The 13,324-nt window shown below is 40.6% G+C and overlaps 2 protein-coding genes across 5 annotated transcripts in view; one reads left to right on the top strand and one right to left on the bottom strand.

Moving 5' to 3' along the window:
• The first annotated feature begins 940 nt into the window (after positions 1 to 940).
• Positions 941 to 7,296, top strand: mpl (MPL proto-oncogene, thrombopoietin receptor). Its single transcript, XM_069153110.1, has 12 exons — positions 941 to 1,081; positions 1,379 to 1,499; positions 1,863 to 2,038; positions 2,371 to 2,528; positions 3,214 to 3,352; positions 3,481 to 3,595; positions 3,694 to 3,863; positions 4,239 to 4,381; positions 4,840 to 4,993; positions 5,273 to 5,354; positions 5,600 to 5,687; positions 6,007 to 7,296. Exons 1-12 carry the CDS (start codon positions 970 to 972, stop codon positions 6,475 to 6,477), a joined length of 1,929 nt encoding a protein of 642 aa, XP_069009211.1. The 5' UTR covers positions 941 to 969; the 3' UTR covers positions 6,478 to 7,296.
• A 436-nt stretch (positions 7,297 to 7,732) lies between these two features.
• ddah1 (dimethylarginine dimethylaminohydrolase 1) overlaps positions 7,733 to 13,324 on the bottom strand; it is a 77,092-nt gene continuing 71,500 nt past the window's right edge. For all 4 annotated transcript variants that reach the window (XM_069153107.1, XM_069153106.1, XM_069153109.1 and 1 more), the window contains one exon: positions 7,733 to 10,694. In XM_069153107.1, coding sequence (XP_069009208.1) covers positions 10,578 to 10,694 — 117 coding nt within the window. In that variant the 3' untranslated portion in view covers positions 7,733 to 10,577. The remainder of the gene's footprint in view (positions 10,695 to 13,324) is intronic.

The following is a 13,324-nucleotide window of genomic DNA, read 5'->3' as shown; positions in this document are numbered from 1 at the left end:
CCCGGCCGTCTTCGGACTCTTAAAAATGCTTTTTTTTTAAATTTCTTCCGGTAAGTATGACAACCAGGCACATTTACTGATCCGATCGCAGTTGTTTGACCCCGGCTTTGGCACGTGCTTTTTATGTTTTGACAGCTCATGAGCGCTGCCGCCCGGGGGGGGCTTTTCCCCGACTTACGAGAAAACATCTCTGCAGTTTTTCATGTAAATTCACTGAACAGTCTTCCTGATAACTTGACAGACTTACCCCAAAAATATTACAACCAGTCTCGGCTCACCGGGCCCAAATATAATATACAGACGTAAAAGATAGCGACTTGTGGTCAACTCGTTTACAACTTCCTGAGCAGTTTCACCAAACTCAGGGTGCCATCTAAACTCTGATGTTTGGTAGAGATTGTCCATGTGTCAGCACTCTTCAACTGATAAGTAGGCTTCATTGTTAGTGCGTGCTAATACATCCCCAGCCAAAGAACACCTTTTTGAATATCACACAGTCCCTCTTGTCAGTCTTTTCGTGACAGTTTATTTGAACAAAAAATACATTTCTGATTTTCTGAAATTGTTCAATATTCTGTTCACGAGGACAGGATATTTATTTAATAGTTTTGTGAAAAGGACACAGCGCCTATTTTAAGTACACATAAAAACCGAGCTTACTCTTCAAACCCAGTCAGAGGACGAACTGAAACGTACCGTTTTCAGCCGCAGTTGCCATTTTTTTTTTTTTTCCTTATTGTGCGTATTTGTTAACTGAAACGGTGTAATTTATGTTCGTTCCTCCCAAACTGCCTTTTTTGGTGCCTACTTCCACTGTACACTAAGCTCACTTCCTGCCTCAACCATAGCTCGTCACAGCCTTCTCACAACCATGCATAACAGACAACACCAACAATGTGCGTACACAAGCGAGTGCTGTGTTAGTTTAGGTGCCACGGTGGTCTAGAATACGCACCTCCTCAATTCACCATGAATTTGCTCTGCAGGTTGGAGATGCTCTTTTTTAGCTTGTGGATCCAAGTTGGCTTCGTTCCCGGGATACGTTGCAATAATACAATGGTCAATCATCTCTCGAGGGAAGGTACGGCTCACGGATTGTTTAATTTGTCCCATTGAAGCACCATTTGAATTAAATTCAGTCCGGCTGCATTTTTCTCATTTGCTGTTTATTTAAACTGAAAACGATGACTTGTTAAATTATATGACAGAGTCACCTGAGTCCCAAAAATACATTTGTGTAAGTTTTATGAGGACAACATTTGTGGTCAGAAAAATAGCATTCACAAAATGTACCTGTTTGCAAAGGTATCTTTGATATGAACAATAAGTTCAGTACTGCCAGTTGTGCTCATGTTATGTTTTGTCATTTCTGGATCAGTCGTTTTGCTCTTGGAGGATGGGCCGAATCCGAAGTGTCTCACTCGGACAGAGCAGGATTTCACCTGCTTCTTTGAGACCGCAAACGACAGCCGTTATGATTTATTCTACACATCTGGAAGGTATATCACGTGCAGTAAAAGTCCAATAATAAGAGTACTCTGAATCATATTCAGTACATTTAAAATGCTACAATTGTTTTAACATATGCTTCTAACTGTGATACAATGATATTATTTCAATTTTAAGTCAATTGATCGTTTGCTCTTTTTTAAAATGAATTATTCTATTTCAGTTTCATCATTTTTTTTTTTGTTTTTTTTTGTTGACAATCTTGTTTTTCCTGAGTCTGATTAGTCTCCATATATTAGCTCGTTAGTTTGAACTGCACTTCTCTGTGTGAAAGAAGATGCCCTACAGATGTTTTATTGCTTCATTTCGATGTAAACCAACGTGTGTTGTGTTTGTGACGTATGCTAATCAAGCCAGCCCACAAAGAGGTGTGAGATGTCAGTCCAGAGGACAGAGGAGGAAACGTTCCTCCACGTCTGCTCGTTTCCTGACTCCGATGTTTGGCTGTTTGTGGAAATACGCCTTGAAGCGGTGGAATGCGCGACCAACACCAGCCTCTACGTTCGTAACGTCAGCGTGGAGGACCATCGTAAGACTTTTTTATTTATTTATTTATTTTAAAACAATATTTACATACTTGTTAAGTCTCGTCGCATAAATCCTGCACCCATCCTTCAATTTTTAAACTCCCCGTCGGTGAAATTAGGTGCATCCCGACTCCTCTGTCCTCCAAACTTACAGTTCTGTATAAATGAAGTTATGAATGAACTTTTTTGGAAGCTTTTGTGAAAAAATAGTGGCCCTCTTCAACTGCTGCCCAAACAACAGTGAATTTTCCCACCAGTACATTGTGTAATCCTGTAATGTGTTCTTCCCCGTGTAAAGCCTCCCTCCCTAATCTCAGAATCTTTCTGTCCTTAGTTCTGCTGGATCCCCCCTTCAACGTGTCTTTATACCCAAATGGCCAAGTGGGACAGCTGCAGGTTTCATGGCAAACAGCGCTCTTAAAGTACCTGGAAGATGATGTGATATACAGAATCCAATACTCCTCCAGCGTTCTTGGAGAGAAGACAAAAGAGGTACACACGCAGCACTTCGATACACCCATTCGATAATTCTTTCCAAAATTACTTTGAAATCAGGCTTGCGCATATTAAGCATAAAGTAATGAAGTATTTTTTTTATGCCTTATGTTGGTGTGATTGGCTTTTGTCCATCATACTGTCGGTCTCATCGCTGTGTTAATTATGTCGCACTGAAACATGGTAAAGGGATGCATTTCTGAGCGATGTTTACCGAGAAGGATGTAAATAAAAAACTTGAGATTAGTTTTGGCTCTAGTGGCTGTGACTTATTTAAATGTTAGACTGAAATCTTTTTTTTTTTTTTTTTTTTTTTTTTTTTAAAAAGCTATAAATTATTGAGTTTATTATTAAGTTTAAATTTCATCATCTAATTGGGGATACATTTTTTCAAGTAAAAGCACAAAGAATTATATTTGTGTAGTTAATTGTAATAACTATCATATATATATATATATACAGAGTTTTGATTGTAATCTGTTACATTTCTAACTCATCTGATAATCTTACTGCTTTTTGTCGGTTTTCAGTTCATTGATTAAAATCGCTCAGAACTTTGAACTGTGATGTTGTGGTTTTGGTTCATTGAGTTTTTAATCGTACATACCTTCGCCTGTAGACTTGCAGTGCAAGGTCGCATGCATTTTATTGTACAAATCGACGATGTTTGCGATTCCTACAGGTGAAGCAGGGCGGCACACTGGACTCTCTGGTGCCGGGTGAGGAGGTCAACGTCTCTCTCAAATGTTTCACAAAGTCAGGCAGAGGGCACTGGAGCAGCTGGTCGCATCCTGCGCGAGCTACGGTTCCCCAAAGTGCAGGTGAGTTTAAGGCTGATCGTCTTGGTGAAAGAGAGAGAGAGAAAAACACGTTTTCTGTAGAGCAGCACCAGATCCTTCATACTTCATAAATGCCACACTTCAATGAGTCCTTTTTTTTTTTTTTTCAGATGATATTTCACTAATCTGCTTCACCCCTGACCTGAACAACGTCACCTGTCGCTGGAATGGGAGCAGATATGGTGCAGAAAATGACTACAAACCTTTCTACAAAACACATCTCGGGTAGGACCGAGCACGAATTACTAAAACCAAACACGCAATCGATGTTCATTTCATTTCTCTGGGGTTTGACGCGATGCTTCTTACGACCCCCCCTGCAGTGAACGGTTGGGCTGGACGGAATGGACCGAGTGTCCGGCTGTCGGGAACTTCACTGACCTCTGTGGTTTCCGTGGAAATGAGTTCAGAAAAGTCAGGATCAAGCTCAGCAGCAGTCCAGACCCAATCAGCAGAACCTTCTATACTGAAGAGTTCACGCTCAGACACTTCGGTAAGAGATTTTTTTTTTTTATCGTTCCTCTCTTCTGTGTTCCTTTTAGATGTGCTCTCTGTGTTTAAAACTCAAATCGCAGTTTTACTCCCGAAAGTCAAGGATCATAGAATTATATATCATTAAGCGGCTGTATGATAAAACAAATAAACAAACATACATAAACAACAAATTATTGCTATTTTTTTTTTTTAGTCTGTATTGCTTATATTTCTGTCTCTAATATCAAATGTCCTCACGTTGTCTTAAATGTTTCGGTCACATAAGATGATTAGTAATATTTAACATCGAGTCAGTGACATGGCCTACTCGCTCTACTTGGCCTACTTTGTCTTCTGACAAATGGTGTCTGCGCCTTTTTTTTTGTTTTGTTAGTCAAAACATCTCCACCAGCTCATCTGAGAGGAGCGCTGAACAAAGACAAGTTGTGCCTGAAATGGGAAGCTCCTCTTCCATCTCTCTCGAATGACCTGCAGTATGAAGTGGACTTCCAGATCAGAGGAGGTGCCGGATGGAGGGTAAGACGTCATTTACAGTGTTTTTAATTGCGTTTTTCTTTTTATTGGTGTCGTTGATGATGTTAGGATTCATCCTCTGCTCACAGTGATGTGCTCACTCTAAAAAAAAATATATATATATATATATATATTTGTTTTGTTTTTCTTTGCAATTCTTTATATGTTCACTCGTGCTTTTCAGATTGCCTTAAAAAAAAAAAAAGTGCACTTAAAATTACAGCGTGTTGCTTATTTTAATATCTTCGGAATGATTATGATGCCATAGATTTTCGTGATTGGACAAAAAAAAAAAAAATAGCTGTTGCCAGTGTCATTCCTGATCTTACCAGCAGATGGGGCCAAAGTGTGGAATTTACAATTCTAGAAACCTTAACAAATATTAACAGTATTCAGTTAAGCCAAGTTCATCGTTTCATTTTCTTCACATTGAAATGTCAACTCAACATTTTTGTGCCCAGATGATAAAGAGCCCGGGAACCGATGCATGTATCGAGGTCGTAGCAGGCAGCCGGTACAGCATTAAGGTCAGAGCCAAACCTACTGGGTCCATTTACTCAGGATACTGGAGCAACTGGTCAGATGTGCTCACTGGTGACATCCCCACTGACATCGGTAAGCTCCCACTAAGACTGTACAAAAACCTGTGTAATCCATTTATTTATTTCATAATCACCATTGGTTTATGTACATTTTAAAACTGCAATGAAGTTCAGGAGATTGGTAGTCTACTTTTTAGTAAAAAACTTGAACAACTAGTTTATTAAAGTTAGCTTATTTAATTTTAGTAGTCTATTGCATTGCATTGCTGTTTCTTAATACATTAAAATGTAATGTTCTTTGTTAAAAAATATTACCATTCAAACCTTAATGCGATGCGAATAACCTTTTCAGGCATGTTGCTCATACTGTGTATTCCTGCCTCCATGCTGGTAGCAACCATCATCCTCTTCTTCTTGTTCTCCAAGTTCCTCAGGTAGAAGTTTCTCCCAATTCATTCAGATTGTACACAGACACAAGACATTTTAAACTTAAAATACAGGGGGAACTTGTACTGTACAATCACGCCAACTTTTTTTTTTTAGTTGTCTGAATTTTCATGTTCTAGAAAAGATATCGAATATCATCGTATCCAAAAAGTTTGAACAATTCTGTTACTGACTGTTCTGATCAAACGATTTAAGAACAAGTTGCATGTTTATTATTTTGTGTATTTTTCAGTAGGCTCAAGCAGTACTTTTGGCCACCAGTGCCCAACCTTGACAAAGTCCTACAAGGCTTCCTGACAGAGATCAACAAGCAGAAATGGGTAAATCAATTAACCACAGAAATTGAGCATAATGGTAGACGCACCATTACGTTAAAAACAATCACAGTCCATCCCATTACACGTGAGTTTTTATGGTGAAACTGTTTTTTCCAGTGAAAAAAAAAAAAAATCGACTTCAGCTATATCAATTCAATAAAACCAATATAGATGCAGATGGTAGATACGTGGATGTGATGTCAAATATAAGTAAAAAAAAAAATCACAATTAAAACATTGAGAGTGATACAAGTTGTTATGGTGTAACACGCACTCAATTCCAGCGCAACGTATTACAAATGAATAACTGCCCACACCGCAGGATCCTCCAGTCACAGCAAAGCAGTACTCTGAAGAAAGCACTTCCTCTGTGGTGGAGATCATGTGCGAAGGCGACGGTTTGGGATCGGGGAAGCCATCCGAAGAATCCACAGAGCTCCAGTCGCCGGAGGGAAGCTACTCCAGCGGAGAGCAGGTAGACGGGAGCCCCGGGACCGAACTCTTCCCAGACTACGTGACTCTGAATAAAGGCAGTGTCGTTTGTTGCCCAGCGGGGAATGCCTACGTGTACGAGCGGGTTAGAGAGAAAAGAAACCCAGAGGTAGAAGATGATCTCCTCCAAACATGTCACTGTTCCCGCACCGATGGCTCAGTCGGCGTCCCACCTTGCTCGGGCACTGACTTTCTCAACCAGTCCTACTTGCCTGTGGCCGAGCACGCAGACAGGTTCAACTGCAAGGCCACGGCTGCAAGAGGTCCAGGCAACCTCTACACCAACTTCCCCAGTAGCTGAATGTACAGCGGAACAAGTGTTTCTTGTTTCCACTGGTGCCCGTTAAATGAATACTATGCACTTTTGTACTGACCAGAGAACTTATTGTAAATCGATGCAGATTCAAGTAGCTGTAAAAGGCTTTAATAAAAAGTACAAGTTTCACGGGGATTTATTTGTAGATGTTTAAACCAAAAGTTCACGTTTTTAGGCATACTAAATATTATATTTTTTATATTTGTGTGTATGGTTTTGTCTTCTTTTGATATCTGCTTGGTGGATCAATAGCTTACAAGATACTTTTTTTTTTTTTTTTTTTAGCATTTTTTGTGTGTTTTACAGCATATTGAATATGATCATGAATATGGCCGTGCCGGAACGCAACGCAGCATTATTTCTGTGGACATTGCAGGTTTGAATACCTGGATGCAAAAAAAAATTAAAGTAAAAAGGTGCCCGTTTCACTTTTTATGTAGCATTTCAATCTAAGTTTCTTTCAAATTTTACATTCATTATTTTGTTTATACTAAGTGAATCACATCTGAAAAAAAAAAAACCCAGAGGAAATATGTTTTTCTGGCCTTTCCTCCTATTTTCCCATTGTTTTTATATACCAATTTGTATTGTACATATCTGTTTAATCTTATCCTCACTGTTATTTCCTTCTGATATCATCTGAACATTGTTTTTATATATACCAATTTGTATTGCACATATCGGTTTAATCTTATCCTCACTGTTATGTCCTTCCAATAGCATCTGAACAAGTGTTTTGTTCATTACATGTTACATTATTATAAAGGTTTGCAGTTTTGCCAATAAATTCCAAAAAGCTTTTTTTTGTTGTTGTCATTTTCCGCAAAGTCCTCGAACCTTTCAGCCTTTGCTCATAATGAAACTTTACAAAACATAACACAGGAGGCACTCAAGCATCTTGAAGCTTTTCCTGCCTCCAACCAAACAGCAACCGTACAAAGCCTGTTTTTTGTTTTTTTTTACAAACCTTGTTGTTGTCTGTCTTGTACTCTTAGTGCCACCAGGTGGTGGTAGAGGTCAACAAGCAGAGGTGTGTCGCTTGAGTCCTGCTCAACATTAACAACATTAGCTTCTCTGCAATACTGCAAATGAGAAAACATTTAGATTGTGGCCCAGGTTGAGGTTGAAACGTCACCGCATCTTCACACACCGCGCTTTGTGATCGACACCAGCCGTGTCCTTGAAAGCAGAGCGAGTAAATGTGATGACATTTAGAAACAAAAACATACAACAACACAGATAAATGCGAGATGTTGATTTATTACACAAAGTAGACGGAAGGCTCATTTTTAGATGATTCAAATTATTATTACAAGTTGTATCAAAACCAAGAGACCTGAGATGGACTATGGGCAATCACAACACCATGCCTACTGCGATGGATGGAGGGATTAGTACGAGGATAAATGCGAGTCTCCAACAAACTCGGCACGTTGTGTGGGAACAGTTACTCACAGTTCAGCCAGCCAAGGGACAAAAATGTATTTCATTTTATGAGAACATTCAGAATCTAAATAAGTGTTACGGTGCCTCGGAGTCGGACGATCTGAGGGGATGAGGGTTTCAGAAAAACCGGCTTGTTCTTAAACCCAACACTCGATATACTACTTATCAGCCTGTGGATGTCTGGTCCTGCCTCGCTCAGCCTGCAGCGTGAGAATCAGAGCTGGCTCTGCAACTACTGTATGCTATCACCCCGCATTCAGCCAGCCGCCTTCTGTAAAACACACTGCTGTCACACTTTAACGGCAGCCCATCACATCCACAGTGTTCGCCAGACTGTATGATATCATGGGCCGTAAATTAGCCCAGAATTGTCTATGAGGCAACAGCAGAGGGTGGGAGAAAAGCGAGTGTTGAGAGCGAGACAGTCGAGAGAAAGACAGAGAGAGTTTAAAAGAGTCAGTGTTTACTGGCGTACAAGCCTCTCCTCCCAACATGAATTCTTTCCATGTTTCATCACAGCCCACTTGCCCATAAGCAAACGTCTATGGAGGGAGGTTGAATCACCTCCTGATGTCATTTCCTCAACTTTCACTTACAATCACATTGAGAAACGACATGGTTTCAGACGTGACGGGCTTTAAACCGTGTACATGTCTACGTACGTTACGTTTGCAGGCCTCAAACACGTATTCAGCAACACAAGAGATAAGGCCACCGTAACTGGTCAACATCCTTCAAACTCCCACTGGAAACGCACCAAACAGGGGTTGTTGGTTTGTTCTGCCTGTTGAGTACGAGCTCTCCGACTGCAGTCACATTTGGTCCTGTTGGATTTTGTGGAGCAGACATCAGTTTCACAGCACGCTCTAAGTCAAGTACTGGAGTAAAAACTGCCAGACAGGGAAAAAAAAATAACCAGTGTAATCACCAACACAGGCCGAACCGATGATGTGAGAAAACTACAGTTCCTTCAGAATCAGTCAGCAGGAGTGACGTCATCGCTTTTCCTTTGAGACATTGAATACTACAAGAAGCAGAGGTGTTATGTTGGAGTCAAGGAAAGATTCGTTCATCTTAAAATAATAAAAACCTCTTCTGCATTTCACAGTGTACTAAAGCCTTCTTAGTAAGTATGAGTCATTCCCCTTTGTTTTTGCATGGTTTGCATGAATCTTACCGAAAGGATGAAAAACTGCTACAAGCACTGATGGTCCCAGTGGCATCGCATAAATTACCGTTAGTTTCTCTAGCTGGTGGCAGGTATTTAGTATCAGTCTAAAAAACTAAAAAACTAAAAAAATCTTCTCCAGTACTGTATGAGGAATAACAATGATTTCTAAGCAATAGTCGAGAAAAGTAACAGTGCCTCAGGTCTCATTGGCAGAACTTTCAATATCAATTACAAAGAAAAAAAAAACCCCATCATAACAAAGGTTCACATCTCCAGAGGGCTTTTCAGGCTTTTCGAGAACTGTATTTTCAGAATGAGAACATACTCCGCCAGATTGCCATTTGTTTTGAAAAAAATAAAATAAAAAAAAATAGAAATACACAGTAGTGTGTAGGCGGTTATGGAATTTTTCTTTTAGCACCAACTGTAAGGAAACAGCAGTAATTTAACATTTAAGAAGTAAAAGATTGAAATATTTGAAAAATGGGTTTCAATTTCGTTATATAAGCAAATGCACACAAATACGAAATCATAGTTGAATATAATGATACCATTAGAATGAAAGAAAAGCGATGTGCGTTACTCGCTTAAAAGGGAGTTTTGTTTGGAAAGCCTCACTTTGTGCTGTAGTACCTTCAACAGAGCTTCTATTGAGAACCTTTTTTGCAAATAAAATCGCCGGAATTTTGTAAGATTGAAAGCTCTTTCAAATATTGCGGAAATCGCTTGGATTTGCGTTAATAATTACAACCGCAAGATCGTGATTTCCTGGAGGGACTCTTGACAAGTAATGGTTACAAAGAGCTCTTTCAGTATAATGTTAAAGTATTCTGTGTGGCCCATGAGCTTCAAGTGATTTTCCTACTCAGCCCACTATTGAAGTTGAATAGCTTTGTCTGAAAGGGTTGTTGTTGGACAGAAAGCAAGGACTGATCTATAAACGAGCAATTCATGCGCTACAGGTTCAAAGGGGGGAACTCAACATTGCACATGATCTACTACGCTGATCTGAAATTAGATCTTCACCCATAAATCTGGAATTAATTAAAAAAAGTTTGTAGACTAGTAAAGAAGCAAATAATGTTATAAATCACGTATGAGCTCATAACGAGAGAATTTATCAAACCTGCAAACATATTCTTTTGTGTTAAGCTTTTTAGAGAATAGGTCCAAATAAAGAGCGAAAAAGACAAATTTCAATGTTATATCCTAACTTTAGTTTTTTTTTTTTTTTTTTTTTTTTAATCCGCTGAACTATTCACACACTTTAAGATCTTTTAATGTAATTTAATAATAGGGAGATCGCATAATTCCCTGCAATTAATAGATTCTTTGCTCCCCTGCTACATTAAATTTGCCTATCCTGCCTCTAATTACCAGCATTGTTTTGTAAAAGCTTGGGATCCATGGTGATCAGTTACAGGCTCCACTTGGTTACCGTGCACTGAGAAACCCCTGGTGAGCACGCTCAGATGTTGGCCTTCTTGTTGATGAGTACAGAGCAGCATGTGAGAGCTCCATCCAGTTTGACCTTCTCCAAGTTGGACACGGGGATCAGCATGTGGTCCTTCAACTTCTCAAACACCTGCAGGACACACAGACGAGGCTGTAATTGGAAAACCTGACATCCTGCCTTTTTTTTTTTTTAGATTTTCTCTGTATTAGAACCTCACGGTTATTGTAAAATCATGTCAGTTGAAATTTAACAGATCGTTACAGCGTTAAGCCAAACAGCACTGGAAAACATGTTTTAGCGTGAGTCTGTCTCTTAACATTAAAGAAATAATCAAATACAAATTATCGTCATGGCAACAGCGGCTCCTGCAGCCCCTGCCCTACGAGATCTGTGAGCTTGTGTTACAGGTATTTACCAGCACGACCAGCAGCTTTTTGGAAAGGGCCCACGTACATTTCAGCACGCGGTATTCAAATTAAAAGCAGAACTTATGCAACACTTAGGTCTGTTTACTCTACTTGTCAACTTGTAATTTTCTGTGATATAAAAGCCCTGCGCAGAGACACGAAGTGCAAAGCAGGAGATCAAGCATTCAACATTTCCTGGTCTCCCAGCAAAATATATAAAAAAAATAAAAAAAAAGATGGGAGTGAGAACTATTACGACACTCTCAAAAGACCCTTGTAAAGTAGTGTGTCACCCTGTGGACATTTTCCAGAAGAAAACCAATGTTTTCCTACCACACTTCCAAACCAGGATATTTTTCTCTTTAAACTCTTACTTCAACCCTGCTGTGATACAGACAGAGGCCTTGTGGCACGGCCAGAGGAACCAACTAAACACATTTTGATCTCGTGACGCAATAAGGCTGACAAAGCCTGCGGTGATCCGCGTGCCATGTCTTAAACCACCGCACTGAAGTGCCCGATAACTCTTCGTTTATTTCTGCTCAAGACAATTTTGTGTAATGTGGGAACTGCAACACTAAAACATAAACTGTTCACGTGTAATTTTCCACAATTCTCACATGCTGCTTCTGTAAAAAAATGCTAATACCATCCCACTTGCATGTGTAGGTGCCTTTAACGTGATGGCTTTCTGTTTGATTTTCTATCCCTATTTGCTGCCCATATATATATATATATATATATATAAGAAAAAAAAAAAGAGTTTACAACCATGCTTGTGGTGCTGCGCTAAATACTAACGTCTAAATCCTAACGTGCTTATTAGCAGGTCGTGTTTCCCACGTTCATGCTGACATCTGCAAATTAACAAAAGATAGAATACAGTTCAAGCTTATGCAGAGTGTAACAAAAAAAAATCTATCCAAAACTAGGATAGGAAATATCACAAAGGCACAAATAGCTAGTGTAGTTGCAGAGATCTTCACCCAAAAAACAACAACAACAACAAAGTTTTATGGTAAAAAACAACAACAATAAAACAAGTAAGCGGGCTCGCTAAAGTCCGAAAGATTCATCGGTCGGGGGAACGTCGACAATTATTTCTGTAACTCCGTCTGGAGCAAAGTGTTGGGCCGAGCGCCGCCGCCGCCGCCGCCCAAAGAAATCTTCGGTTGAGTTCACCCGATCGGAGGGAAGGTTGACCTTTTCGTCCGCCGAGTTTCTTGATCTCCGAACAGAACCGTCGAGAGCCCGCCGCCGCTGCTGACCGTGAAAGGTCGCCCCCCCCCCCCCCCCCCCGCCCCTTCTCCACCCATTTTGACCCCCTCCGACCCCACCGACCCTGTCTCGTGACCCCCGCCCCCCCCCCCCTCCCACCGCCTCTGTTAACGCTGAACTCTTGCGTAACTTCACGAGCAAACTAAAAATAGACCGGAGATTAGGACAGCCGGTGTTTAGAGTTTGAAGGCAGGGGGACTTCTTGCGGAGCGTCTCGGGGATTGTGCCGACGGACCTCTGCGTCTCACCGGAGGAACGAGCAACAGGTTCCGTCGGGAAACGTGTGCCGACTTCTCCACCGACCGCGCTCGACGTGATCGTCAACGCCGATAAAAAAAACCGCCCCCTGCTATTTCACTGCTTGTGTTATGTCTTGTGCTATTAATATTTTTTTTTTTTCCATTTTCTTTAAGCTGTAATTCCTTAAACGCGGGTTTGAGGCCAAAACCGAGTTCCAGGCCAATTTCTGGTGGGTTCGAACCTCGTAAAGGAAACTGCTTCATGGAACAAACATGCGTTTCTCTAATACCGCTCCAAATGCGGTGCTAGGTGCTACCAGAGCAGGAAGCATGATACACAAAAACAGATTTTTTATTATGCTCGAGTTGAATTCCCTCAGTTAATCTTCCTGGAAAAAAAAAAAAAAAAGAAACTCGGCGCCCTCGCTGCGGATATAAATCCAAAGATGCATAATTCTGTGAATTCTTCCGTCTAAAAATAGCCGGCGGAGGTTGGGGTTTCAACCACAGAGTACATTTTGAGGTCTGAACACTGTCTCTGCAGATTGTAGGTTGCCAGGTTCAATCCTGTGAGGATCCTTTTGACTTGTTGTGATGTGGAGTGACCCCCGAAGCGTCTAAATGACACGGCTGCAGCTCGGCCGGTCCAACCACCCCCCCAGTGTGTGGTCGGATGACCGAGCAAACATTTCACAGCTTACCGTGTTTGCACATGAAGATAATAACTTAACTTGCTTCATTTTAACTTTCTTAAATTGCTTCGGGAGCCGCGATGATGTGCACTGGATTAATGTAAATCTAACATTTAATCTCTTGACTAATTCTGATCTCTCAA

This window comes from Embiotoca jacksoni, unplaced genomic scaffold (genome assembly GCF_022577435.1).
Source record: "Embiotoca jacksoni isolate LCO1_2020_lvr unplaced genomic scaffold, fEmbJac1.0.p SCAF_19, whole genome shotgun sequence".
NCBI classification, from domain to species: Eukaryota; Metazoa; Chordata; class Actinopteri; family Embiotocidae; genus Embiotoca; species Embiotoca jacksoni.
The sequence above is the reverse complement of the archived record's forward strand: the minus strand, read 5'-3'. Positions and strand labels throughout refer to the sequence as shown.

Coding starts and splice junctions, on each gene's coding strand:
- mpl (XM_069153110.1), top strand. CDS start 970: ATGAATTTGCTCTGCAGGTTGGAGATGCTCTTTTTTAGCTTGTGGATC. Junction 2,529..3,213: donor TTGGAGAGAAGACAAAAGAG/GTACACACGCAG, acceptor CGATTCCTACAG/GTGAAGCAGGGCGGCACACT. Junction 4,382..4,839: donor GAGGAGGTGCCGGATGGAGG/GTAAGACGTCAT, acceptor TTTTGTGCCCAG/ATGATAAAGAGCCCGGGAAC.